Here is a 12468-nt window from a genome sequence, read left to right as displayed (position 1 = left end):
GAGGAGCTATAAATAGGACTGCTATATTAATAAGAGCAAGTCTGCCTGCCTGAACACTAGCCTCCTTATATATGTGGACATTGTACAAGACGACAACGCAGTTTAAGGCGCTATACACTAGACATTTGATGATGCCTGCCCAGGTCCAAGGTCCGAACTATCGATGACGATTCAGCATATATGGATAAACGAGATATTTTGACACCAAAATAGAGAGCACTCAAGCCAAATCACAGAGTGCGGGTCTCAAACGGGCCACGACGAGAAGTAACAGGATGCCGCCAATGGCAATTCCATAAATGTTAATGGCATCCATGAGTGATTGAGAGAATTGGATTCTAAACCAGAAACCATGCAGTGAGCAATGTCATAGACGAGGGAGCTGAGGACCTTATATAGTCTTCAGAGCCGGAGGCCTTACATAAGCGTCCAGTTTTGGTTTCAACAGACAACATGGTGCCATTCTGTTTCAAACACTCAAGAGTCAACAGTCAATAACCATATAAATACGCAAGGGATCCCCCATTCGAAAGGTGGTGTGAATCAAGCCAGACCGAGGTGAATCACTCTATACAATGACCGCAGATCCAAGTTCCAGAAAACGTCAACTGGATACTCCGCGAGCTAGGAGTCAACAAAGAGGCAGGCTCAGGAAGACTCTTTTCAAAAAAGGCTACACCTATAGTGTTGAGTGTGACGCTGATGTTTATATGGTGATCCGGCTAAGAGGCACCGGTCGAATCTTCACTTTTCAGTCCGATTCTACCGAAGCTTTCAGTCCGTCTCTCCGAGAACTAGTGCGCACCTCCCCCCGTTGAATAGCTTCCCGTAAACTAATGATAGCAGGAACGCCATTAGCCCAAGCCACTAAAGACCACTTCAAAAAACTTCATCAGTCAAAGCGCGGATTCAATTGACGAAGCCAAAGCGATGCCCTCATGAAAGCCATGTCGATACTGATTGCCATTACCTTCAAGATCGTAGTCAGAGATAGGAATAACGCTGGGTTCTGCTAGACTACTGTTACTTACTTACACTTAGCCTAAATTGGTATTGCGAAATTGAATCATTTCTTTGTTTATGGTCTGTGATAGATTTAATGAATGCATATGTAATAGATTTATTCCCGCCATATTAGTGAAAAAAGGCAGCAAGTAACTATATACGGAGCTAAGGAATATCCAACTGAAGAGATAGACTGCTGCCTGCAACGCCTGTTCTTCTAAGTCTTATTTGAAGACGCGCAGGAGCCTTTCCGTTGCGGCTTCCATTGCTTTCTCGGTATTAAACCACTGGACCTGTTCAGAAAGAGTATTAAATTCCAATTGCAAACCGTCTGGACGGACGGAAGCACTCGTGGGCAATGAAGTATTAGCAAAAAGGGATTGAATAATGGGATCAAGTGACTGAAAGTGAGCTACAGCGTTGGGATACGCGTTTCTCACATAGTTGATCAAGAGCTTTAAGAAATCATCAGTGTATGTTCGGTTTTCCCTAATAAAAGTGAGTATCCTATCGATTAGTATGGTCGTGGCTGGCTTACATATCGCCCATCACCGAATCCGGTGCGCATGTCAGAATTGTGATGATTCCAATGCCACTTCCTAGTCTCCACCACCGCTTGCCATAATTCTTACTGTCCATAAGTCGATTACGATTCCACGCGATCCTTTCCATTATGAAGTCATGGGCCATTGCCATGGGTGTGCGACCGTTTCGGTGGATCGTTTTTTTCAATTCTTTCTCGTATACTGCAACAAATATATAAAGAAGGACTTATGCCAGACGACGAGCTATAGATTTGCCATGGCTGCCATCCTTGGGTTCTACCAATATTCGGGACGCAGCGACGCATTTTTCCACTGTGGAAAGACTGTGATAAGGAGGAAGGAATACTAGTTGAAACTCTCGTAATAACTACTCACTCCAGTCATTGAGAATGATACAAGTTCCCTTGACTATCCAATCACCTATTTCATAGATCGTACGCAACGTCCCATCGTTTAATTTATCGACCTCACGCAACGTCTCACCATTAGTGACTTGACACGCTTTACTCACCAGACATCTGAGGAGACCTATTTGAGGAGAGTTAATTTCGTTCGACGGTGAAGGATTACCCCGTTCCAAAGTGGAGAGTGTTGACGCTGACACGTCTCTATCTTCTCGAATAGCCTTTTCTCTCGTGGCTTTACGAGGTTTGCGTTTCTATATACAGTTTGCTGGTTTTAGAGTATAAGAGGGGTTTGATATAGGGGTAGGATATGACTCTACCCTAGCGGTGCCCGCTAAACTACTTTCAGCAGGTATAGACTCCCTAATATCATGACTAGACTAGTTACAGTCGCTAGTAGAGACGGTAAGTGGTGATCGGCCAATCCCGGGTGACGCTGCCAAGCTGGAGTAAAAGGGACTGTCTTAGTCAGTGATACATTCCAGAGGAGTGAAACAACCAAGGCGTTGTGAATTTTGGCAGCTGTCAAAATTTTGCTCAATGGGATTGCTCGTCTACGCTAAGTCAGGTGCAGCACTGACTATAGACAAAGAACTGTACTTATAGTGATAAGGATCGACCTGCTCCATGTGATGATCTGCGACCACCGTGTTCAAGCCCGCTTCGATGGATGGAATGTTCTGCGTGGAGAGCATATCATGAGACAGTGTCCTATCGTTATTACGATCTGCGGAAGTTATACGAGTTAGCGAGGTCACTCAAAAGGACTAATATCTGGAAAGAAAAACACCTTGATAGTATGATAGAACTGGCGGCGAGGCGTGCTAAGGAGTTTGCGGTGGTCCTTATACGTCGTCATCAAAGTTTCGGTCGAATAGGCCGCCCATAGATCCTATCTCAGAAGTGGCATCTATAGTAAGAAGATTGGCGTCGTGACCCAGTGTGTCCACCGGCTGGGGAGCACCGGATGAATTCATTTCGATAGGGCGAATATTGTGGGCAGGAGTTTCACTTATATGCAGCACATTGTTATCACCTAAAGGAGCTGTTCAGTTAATAAAACCGACCTATCATCATTTTGGAAAGGGAGTACCTTGATGAGACTGAAAAGCCATCCTATAGCTGGTATGTATAGATATACCCGGTGCCAGAAATATCTGGGTTAAGGCAAGTGTTTCTTGCAATAACAAAGGTTCCAGAGTCAAGAGTGAGTTCAAGTAGAAGGCCAAGAATTCATCAAACTGGCTGACCATTAGGATTCCTTACACTGACAAGGTTTGTGACCTCACCTGAACGCTTCTCGCATTATTATATAGATACTAATAATCTACATCCTGTATTTATATCTGCAATTTCACATCAGAGACGGGGACCGCTTAATAACTCGAGCGGTAATATGCACAGCGTTCATAACTTACAGACGCTGAATCTATAAGAATTCTCATTAGACTCATAGCACGTTACGCCAAAATTGCCCTGATCATACAGAGGTCCCCGAACAGATAGCTGGTCTCTTGGCTGCCGGTCGAGACTCCACTGCTAGCTTGATGGGGTTTGTATTCTACCACATGATCCGCAACCCTATGGTATTCGAAAAGCTGCTCAGGATTGTGCGGGAGACGTTTGGTCCGGCTGATGACGATGCGCCCAAACGGATTACCTTTGAGACGCTACGTTCCTGCAAGTACCTCCAGAATGTCATGAACGAGGCACTCCGTATGAATTCTGTCGTACCCTTCAACAGCAAATGTGCTGTGCGGGATACCATGCTGCCAACTGGTGGCGGCGCGGACGGTACAAAACCTATCTATATTCGCAAGGGTACCGAAATTGCATATAGTACCTATGTGCTACATCGACGAAAGGACCTCTGGGGCGAAGACGCAGACGATTTCCGACCAGAGCGTTGGGAAGAAAAGAGGCCGGCAAATTGGCACTTTCAACCGTTTAGTGGGGGGCCGCGCATCTGTATCGGACAGCAGTTTGCGCTGACAGAAGTGGGATATGTAATCGTGAGATTGCTGCAATCCTTTGATGGTATTGAGGGGCTTGACTATGATGGGACCAAGAGGGACTGGCTCAGGTTTAGTATCATTGTCACTCCTGGAACCCCGAATCCCAAGGAAAAGGCTGTGCCGTGCAAGTTGAGACTCGCGCCAGAGATTATGAAGAAGTTACAGTAAATCAGAATAGGTAGGCTTCTATAACGAGAAAACGGATGACTTGAACGCCTTGGAATCGTGTTCTCTTTAATTAGTCAATATGGATTCAATCAATGTTGAACGTTGTTAATATATATTGGCAAGATTCATTGGCATAGTAGAATTGGAAATATTTTGATATTCGTGAACTACTCACCGCATGATACTTATTTTCACTTTGATTGGACTTATGTTATCGAAAATCTTTTGTCAATATTCATTGACGGCATTGATGATAAAAACACTGCTCGGGTCTTAAGCGCCAGTCAAAGCCCAACAGCTAAGTAAATTTTTATACAATACAACATAAAAAATTTAGCTTCATATCTCCATGTAGCTAACCCCAGACTCAGACACTGGCTAACCGCTTCGAATAAAAGAAATTATGTCTCGGCCCAAGAAAACCCAACAAAAATAAGCAGCAACATTTACTTCCCTTGCTCACGCGCAACTAACAATCATTTCAAGATGTTCTCACCGCTATCCTGTGACGAGTGCTTTCTCTTCTTCTTCTTATCCTTCTTCTTGAAGCTCAAAGGCGGGGCCTTCAATTCGGGCGGGAGCTCGTCTAACCTCATGCCGATGTAGACGTAACAGGCGACAATGACGATCTCTTCCAGGACAGCCATGAACAGATATATTGTGACATTACCAAAGAGAGCATTGTAGTTGTCCCTGATGCTTGGTATAAACGTCGGCAGAACGCTGTACATGAATCGCACGACCATGAAGGGAATGCAGCAGGCAAAGCCGTAAAGCAAGGGTCGTTCGTTGGGGGGGATCCTGCTCAACCAGGTCAAGAAAAGTAGGAACAAACCCAAAAAGGCAACGTATGCCGCTAGAAAGCAGATCACGCTAGCTTTGAGCAAGGCGTTGGTTCCCAAATCGGCCGACTCGGAAGAGTTGATGCCACCGTAGATGCCCAGCACGAGACCCGCAATGGCGACGAGGGAGATGACGGAAAAGGCCTTGTGATGTATCTTTTTGGCATATTTATTCCTGAAGTATTTGTTAGTTATCCTTTATAGCTCGATTTTGATCGAGACAAGCAAGACTTACAGTCGCCCAAAGATGCCAATATTGAGCAGTGTCAGCGGCGCCAAGCCAATTCCTTCGCAAATGAGTGCACCACCGTAGACAGAATCAGTCGGATAGTTGATGGATGCAAGCTGGAACGAGGCTCCAATTAAGCGCAGCAGAGAAAAGGTGATCAATATGACCCAGCCTTCGGAGCGCCGGAAGCCGTGGCGATGACATAGTATAAAGCCAAAGACCAGGAATATGGCGAAGAAAAAGATTTGGATTACGGCAACACCGTCGCGATAAGTGAAGACGCCAGGCGGATCCAACATTTTTAATTTTCTATTTTTCTTGGACGATAAGCTGTTTCAGCGAGGTTTAAAAGTCAACGAAGGAGATATGGCCGAGATTCGCCAAGATGGAGACAGAATTATTTATATTTATAAACTTAAAGAACGAAGAAGGTAGGCAGAACAAATGTCGAGAAATAACACCTTACGCAGTTGGTTGCTAGATTTAAGAAGGGCCGAATTACGGGGAACCCCCTTTCTAAAACCAACAACGACTCAAAGAGACTGCAAGAGGCTTCCGAATATGTCGTTAGAAGAAGCGCTAAGGCAAGTGTGTATCGACTAAGACAACAGGCTAATTTTCACAGAGGGCTACTTAGGCACCACCATTGGTTTTCGGGTATTGGTCCCGCCCAGGCTGAAGCGTTTCGTATATTGCTTTGCACTTTGCAGCTGGATTGTATGGTGGATTGTAAACCGCCGATCGTAGACTCAGTAAATATAGACTCTGAGTTTGACACTGCGAGACGAGGCATTGTCCTATCGTATCCGAGTAAGTTTCAAGGACTCCATCAGTCCCACCCAACATTGCCCAGGCAGGAATGATCATCCATACAAGCATTTTCAAGGATCTACAGTCCTCCCGTGTGGCGTTCTTGACGAAGCACACAGATCACTCAGAGGACTTAGGCAGCTCAATTACCTTCGGAGCATACTCCGACAGACCTAACCGCACCGTCTGATAAGATCTGAAGCTAGTGTGACCGAAACGGGCAATACTAATTTAGCCTAACTTATTCTTACTGCCTGGTGTCGGACGTGTCAGAGTCGTGGAATAGTTACAACTTATCCGTCAGTGTTTACATAGTATACTTCAGCCAATAAGAGCATAAAGACTAATCCAGATACGGCAATGATTATGTGAACCAATAGCAATCCAGGTACTAGGCCAAACGAGGAATCATTTCCGTCTTTGGACTAGTGTAATAAACCCAAAAAGGCAATGGACTAGTCCAAATAAGGCATACATAGATCGAGGTGAATGAGTTCACAGGGATTCTCCTTCATTTCAAAGCAATTATCTGATCATGATGGCAGAGGTCGAGCGAGACTGCTGGCGTGTGATACTGATATCTGTCTTGAGGTGCTTGTCATCGTATCAAAATGGCCACGTGGGAGTCCTTGTACATCACGTCGCTATGGCGAGATACCGCCGACTCGCGCGGAGTAACGTATGAGGCTGGTTATCTAATATTACTCGTTTAGGAAGCCGTATCGCTGATCAGAAGATTACCCAAATGAGTCCGTCCGTTGCTGGATTGGAAACACAGAGAGGAATAGGAAACTACTAGCTACGTATATACTTGGGAAGAAATGGCGCTCATGTCATGTTTATGCAGCTTGAAGTTGCCCGCTTAATCCTATTATAGCCCTAGTAAGCCACTACAACTACGTACCTCTTGATGGCATTTAAGTAAAAATCATATTACAGTAGCCGACACTCGCGAAACCAACTGGAAACCGGCCCACATACCTCATATCCAATCTAATCAAAGTGCCTCTGGGCTCCGTGTAAATGCGTGCCACGTCAATTCTCGACGTGACGCCGCCGCCGTGCAAGCTTCCGTCCTTCTGCGTGACTGGACTTGCCACGTATTTAGCCAACGTCACTACTCATACCGTGGCTTTGCAGCACATAGCAGTAGCTCATTGCGAATCCCAAGACCGAGCTCTGCTTTATCGTTTTGGACGCTTCATCAGCCATGTTGTTGAGTGCGACCATGTCACATTTTCCGCCGCTACGCCTTCGGTTGGACGTATCTGGGTTCAGGCCGTGAATCCGCCCCAGGGAGAACCTGAGCTTCACATTTTGGCAGGCGGCCATGAAAAGACGGTCCAGAGCGACTTTAGTATATGTATCACAGCTCAAAACACACATGCTGCTTCCACCGAAGCCACAGTAGCCGAGAAGACACCATTCATCCTCTTGGTCGAGCACATAGAGGTAGACAAGATCAATATCAGTCTCAGCTTGCGCAGCGATTACGGGGGTACTATCGCGGCAGAGCACCTGGCCGTTTTGGTTGCTGCATACTTGAAGTCCGATTCCACCGATGCGACAGGTGGTGTGGCAGGTCTCGCACCGTCTCGCGTCAACTTTGCGCCATTTTTGCGGGATCAAGCCAACGGGGCGAACGGTAATGCCGCTTCACACCTCCTTCATAGCGCATTTGAAGACTGTGTTCGGCAGCATCCCGACAATATAGCAGTCGAATATCTGTGTCGAACGTCTCCAACGTCCGCACAAAGATCCACCACGACTACCTATACCCGCCGTGATGTCACGTACGCCGAATTGAACGCTGAAGCAAACGAGCTGGCGTTGGAACTTGGGTTGATGTTGCAAGTGCTCAAAGATAAGTGGCGTCCAGTCTCAGGCGACCAGTATGCGGTACCTCTCTTGATACTACCAAGCCCGGAACTTTTCGTAGCTATGCTGGCCATTCTCAAATTGGGCCATGCATTCAGCTCCCTTCCATCCGATGCACCGGTCGAACGGCTCAGAGCAATTATTGACGACCTTGGTGCACCAGTTCTGTTTGGGGTTGGTCCAGCGCCTTGGGGAGATCTGGCAGGCTCGCGGGAGGCTTTCGATGGCATCCTATGGGTTGACATCGCCAGTCCCTCCGCCTGGCGCAGAGATTTCCTTATAGACGACATGCCAAGTCTGAGCGTTCGACGTACGAGCGAGGAGGACATCTGTTATCTATTCTACACAAGTGGCTCTACCGGGAAACCGAAGGGTGTGCTTGGCCCTCATCGCGCCGCCGTCACCTGCGTAGCATCCACGCTGCAGGGCCCGCTCTCGCACCTCCCTGCCGGTCCTCGGCTTCGCTGGCTCAGTTTGAGTGCCCCGTCATTTGACCCGTTCATCATCGACACCTTTGTGCCACTTTCAATCGGCGGTGTGGTCTGCGTCGCTGAACGTGACCTGCTCCTGACAGATCCGGAAGCCTGCGCCCGTGAACTGCGTGCGACAGCTTCGTACGCTGTCGCCAGCTTAGCACTGCTAATGCGGCCCGAGAAAATGCCTGAGCTGAAGACGTTGATTGTTGGAGGTGAGTCTGTCAACAGCCGGGTGATTGAGAAATTTGCGCGCGTTCACGGGTCAACCCACGCAGAGGACGACAGGTATCTGATCAACGCGTATGGTCCTACCGAGACGACCATCTTCATGACGGCTGAGCCTTGTACGCAGGCCTCACGTAGTTCCATTATTGGCGACGCCTTATCGTCTGCCTTTTGTCTGGTGGTTGATCCAGATTCACTCGATGCTGGGAAACTGAGAGAAAAGCCCTTCGGGCTCTCAGGTGAACTCGTTGTCGGCGGTCCCCAGGTTGCTCAGGGGTACCTCAACCGCGAAAAGGAAACGTCACGGGCATTCATCTCTGCGTGCCAATTCCCGGAGCTGGATCTGCCTTTGGGAAGAATGCTCTACCGAACAGGTGACAAGTCTCGCGTGGTCTGGTCTGCTGATGGGAAACCCAGCATCGATTTCTTGGGCCGCATCGATGCTGACCAGGTCAAGCTGAACGGCCGCCGTGTAGAACTCACGGAAATCGAGAATGTACTGGCTGGTGCCGAAGGTGTGGCAGCTGTGGCAGTCGTTGTCGTAAAGAAGCCAGGAGTGGGATCCTCCCATCTTATAGCGTTTGTTTCACTCTGGCCGGATCAAGATGAAAAAGACGTTGTGGCTAGGTGTCGGGCTCAAGCGGAGAGATTACTGCCACATTGGATGTCTCCAGAGACTTACACCATCCTTAATCAACTGCCCTGGACGGCAAGTGGAAAGGTGGATCGGAAGACTTTGGTGCGTGTCGCCGTTGCCGATGAAGCTCCTGTCCCGAGTCACAGTTCGAACGCTACTTCCCAGCAGGTGAAGAGTGCGGACACCGAGAAGCAACCCATGGACTCGTCATCAATCGTTAACCGTGGTATCATTACTGCTATTGGCAAGGATGTTGCTGACTTAGATCCGAATACACCTCTTCTAAGCCTCGGACTGGACAGTTTACGGGCCATGGTGCTCCTCCAGAGATTGCGGGACGACGGGATAGAAGTATTGGGCTTGAGCGAGGTTCTCTCGTCTGAAACTGTCCGCGATCTGACAAATCTCGTCCAGTCTAGACTGTTGACGGCAACAGAAGATACGGTGATGACGATGAAAACGCAGCCAGAGAAACGTTTTGATTTTACCAACGAGAACGGACAACACAAGATGGAGACTTCCACGAGCGAAGCTGATAATGTGGACGTTTCCGCAATCGCCATCGATGACGAAGAAGCTCTCTACGAACTTTCAAATACTGCGAAACTGCGACATTTCTCTCACCACTGCCGAGACAAGTGCGCGTCTTCCCTCGCACTTACGGCCTCTGACATTGAGCAGGTTTTGCCGGCCACCAATACACAGGTCCGCATCTTATACATCGCGACACGTCACGGCTTTGTCGATCCATCCCGATACTCCGGTCGACCACAGATTGAGCATTTCGTGTACGATTTGCCTCTTGACAAACTTGACCCGGTCCGTTTCAAGAGGGCAGTCAATGTCGTCCTCCAGAGACATGACTGCTTCCGAACCGTTTTTTGTAACGTCAACCACCCGCTGTTCCCCTTTGCCATGTGCATCCTCAATAAGGAATCAGAGCGTTGGAAGATTCCAACAGTCGAAATAGTGTGCAATTTTGACAACAAAGATAACGAACGGTGGCAGAACACAATAGCCTCGTGCCAACAAGCTGCAGAACACTCCATGAGCATGGACCAAGCAGGTGTTACGGTGACTTGGGTCCGTTCCGCGGATGGTAACCGCGACATCATGGTCTTATCACTATCTCACGCAATCTACGATGGTATTATGCTGTCGCATATACGCGAGGGGATTGCCACGGAGTATGTCAATCCTGGGAGCACACCATCGGGTATCCAAGGACACACAGACAGTGGCACCAATCTCGCGCTCCTGCCTATACGCGCAACTGTCGAACTTTTGCTTGAGCGCGGTGATTGGACTGAGACCATGTTCTACTGGATGAAACGTTTGGGAGGCGTGCCAAACTTCCACATTGGATCCAAGAGACCTGTTCCTCATGTAGAGAGATCCCTCGCGCAGAGTGGGGTCAACGAGATCACACACATGCGCAGATCTGCGCTCAGCAGCAGTCTGTCCATGCAAGAGCTCTCAAAGAGTGCCACATCGAGTTTGGGTACCACTATGGCCAGTGTAGTTCAAGCAGCATGGGTGAGCGTCCTAGCCCAAACCATCGAGGCTGCTGACATCTCCAGCGGCGGCCTCCTACACGCTCAGTTCGGAAGCATAGTAAATGGTAGAACGACGCAGGACCTGTGGCGATGTGTCGCTCCGGTGCTCACAACCGTGCCGATACACCTACCCTTGAGTCTCGGGGGCAAGAAGAAAAACCCAACCAACCGCGAGGTATGCCGCATGCTTGCCGCTCAAAACACCGACGCCTTACCGTATATCGACGTTCCTTGCCCATCGGTCGAGATGTTTGAGATGGGTCATGCCCGATTTGACACCGTCTTGAACCTGCAGGCGTATCGGAGCTGTGGTGGTTCTTCCGCGACGAAGGATGATGTTACGATGCGAGATTTGCCCGGATGGGACAACTGGCACAACCTTTTGCCTCCGTTCAAGGAAGTAGACGTTGGATCAGTCATCATGATGGAATTGTGGCCGGCGTTTGGGCCCCAGGGTCCTGATTGGTATGATAGAATGACGCTCAAAGCGACTTATAATACTCGCAGGCCAGGCTATGAGTTTTTGACAGAGGAATGGATGGCTGGCATGCTGAATGCCATGGAAGACGCGCTGGTGAGAATCCTGGCGCAGCCGGATGAGGAGTTTTATGTTAGGTAGACTGGGAGCTTAATCCCTAGGTATCAATATAAGTCGAGCAAAAAGTATAAATTCAAGTACATACATACATGAGACTGTTTGGTTTACCGAGTGTTCGGGTAGCTTTATTCCAACAGGCTGTGTCGCAAACTAGCCCGCTGTTGAATGATGTTCCTACGCGATGTAAGATTGCTATTAGACTGTGACGAGCACCTAGGCAGCTTAGCTTTAATGATAGATGAAAGGAACGATATAGCGCCAGTGTTATTGGGAGCCAAGTCTGTGTGGTACGGCGTCCTTAAGACGACAGTAGTTATCATCGTTGTCGTCAGCTGGCTTCCATTGTTCGTGTCCTATATACCCGTCTCGTCGCTTTTGCCTCCCCACCTAGCGTTTGGGAGTCTGCCGGGGCTCAACGTACACCGGAGCTCAACGTACTGTGATCTAGCAAACCAGCACCATGGCGAGAAGACCAGCACGATGCTACCGCTATTGCAAAAACAAGGTCAGTCACATTCGATCTTACCAACTACTTCTACCAAAGCCTTACTTTTCTAGCCGTTTCCCAAATCCCGGTTCAACCGAGGTATCCCTGATCCCAAGATCCGCATTTTTGATACAGGACGAAAGAAGGCTACCGTAGACGATTTCCTTGCAGCATACATTTAGTATCCAATGAATACGAACAGCTGAGTTCCGAAGCGTTGGAAGCGGCGCGTATCTGCGCTAACAAGTGTGTCACTTATCGAAAATGTAAGAAAAATATTAACAAGCAGACAGATACCTTGTAAAGACCGCAGGCAAGGAATCATTCCACCTTCGGATTCATGTCCACCCGCACCACACTATTCGGATCAACAAAATGCTCAATGTCGCCGGCGCCGATCGACTACAAACTGGTATGCGAGGTGCCTGGGGTAAACCGGTTGGTAAAGTTGCTCGAGTGAAAGTTGGTAAGATTTTAGTGTCTGTCCGGACAACAGATCGCCATCGCCCAGTGACCATTCAGGCTCTGCGTCACTCAGTGTATAAATTTCCTGGTCGGCAAAAGGTCATTGTCAGTAAGAATCGGGGATTTAC

At 48.3% G+C, this 12468-nt stretch overlaps 6 protein-coding genes across 6 annotated transcripts; 3 read left to right on the top strand and 3 right to left on the bottom strand.

Moving 5' to 3' along the window:
* Positions 1 to 575: 575 nt before the first annotated feature.
* EYB26_008639 (uncharacterized protein) lies at positions 576 to 858 on the top strand (the record flags this gene model as incomplete). Its single annotated transcript, XM_054267890.1, has 2 exons — positions 576 to 797; positions 847 to 858. The coding sequence occupies 2 exons, from the start codon at positions 576 to 578 to the stop codon at positions 856 to 858; spliced, it is 234 nt and encodes a 77-aa protein (XP_054123865.1).
* Positions 859 to 1229: 371 nt separating this feature from the next.
* EYB26_008638 (uncharacterized protein) lies at positions 1230 to 1677 on the bottom strand (the record flags this gene model as incomplete). The annotated part of the gene is made up of 2 exons (XM_054267889.1): positions 1230 to 1494; positions 1544 to 1677. 2 exons carry the CDS (start codon positions 1675 to 1677, stop codon positions 1230 to 1232), a joined length of 399 nt encoding a protein of 132 aa, XP_054123864.1.
* Positions 1678 to 2799: 1122 nt separating this feature from the next.
* EYB26_008637 (uncharacterized protein) lies at positions 2800 to 3069 on the bottom strand (the record flags this gene model as incomplete). Its single annotated transcript, XM_054267888.1, has 2 exons — positions 2800 to 2999; positions 3048 to 3069. The coding sequence occupies 2 exons, from the start codon at positions 3067 to 3069 to the stop codon at positions 2800 to 2802; spliced, it is 222 nt and encodes a 73-aa protein (XP_054123863.1).
* Positions 3070 to 3522: 453 nt separating this feature from the next.
* Positions 3523 to 4137, top strand: EYB26_008636 (uncharacterized protein; the record flags this gene model as incomplete). The annotated part of the gene is made up of 1 exon (XM_054267887.1): positions 3523 to 4137. One exon carries the CDS (start codon positions 3523 to 3525, stop codon positions 4135 to 4137), a length of 615 nt encoding a protein of 204 aa, XP_054123862.1.
* A 476-nt stretch (positions 4138 to 4613) lies between these two features.
* On the bottom strand, positions 4614 to 5507 carry EYB26_008635 (uncharacterized protein; the record flags this gene model as incomplete). Its single annotated transcript, XM_054267886.1, has 2 exons — positions 4614 to 5154; positions 5215 to 5507. The coding sequence occupies 2 exons, from the start codon at positions 5505 to 5507 to the stop codon at positions 4614 to 4616; spliced, it is 834 nt and encodes a 277-aa protein (XP_054123861.1).
* A 1534-nt stretch (positions 5508 to 7041) lies between these two features.
* Positions 7042 to 11409, top strand: EYB26_008634 (uncharacterized protein; the record flags this gene model as incomplete). The annotated part of the gene is made up of 1 exon (XM_054267885.1): positions 7042 to 11409. The coding sequence occupies one exon, from the start codon at positions 7042 to 7044 to the stop codon at positions 11407 to 11409; it is 4368 nt and encodes a 1455-aa protein (XP_054123860.1).
* Between the last annotated feature and the right edge of the window lie 1059 nt (positions 11410 to 12468).

The sequence above is a fragment of the Talaromyces marneffei genome, chromosome 6 (genome assembly GCF_009556855.1).
Source record: "Talaromyces marneffei chromosome 6, complete sequence".
NCBI classification, from domain to species: Eukaryota; Fungi; Ascomycota; class Eurotiomycetes; order Eurotiales; family Trichocomaceae; genus Talaromyces; species Talaromyces marneffei.
This window is presented reverse-complemented; position numbering and strand designations above follow the sequence as displayed.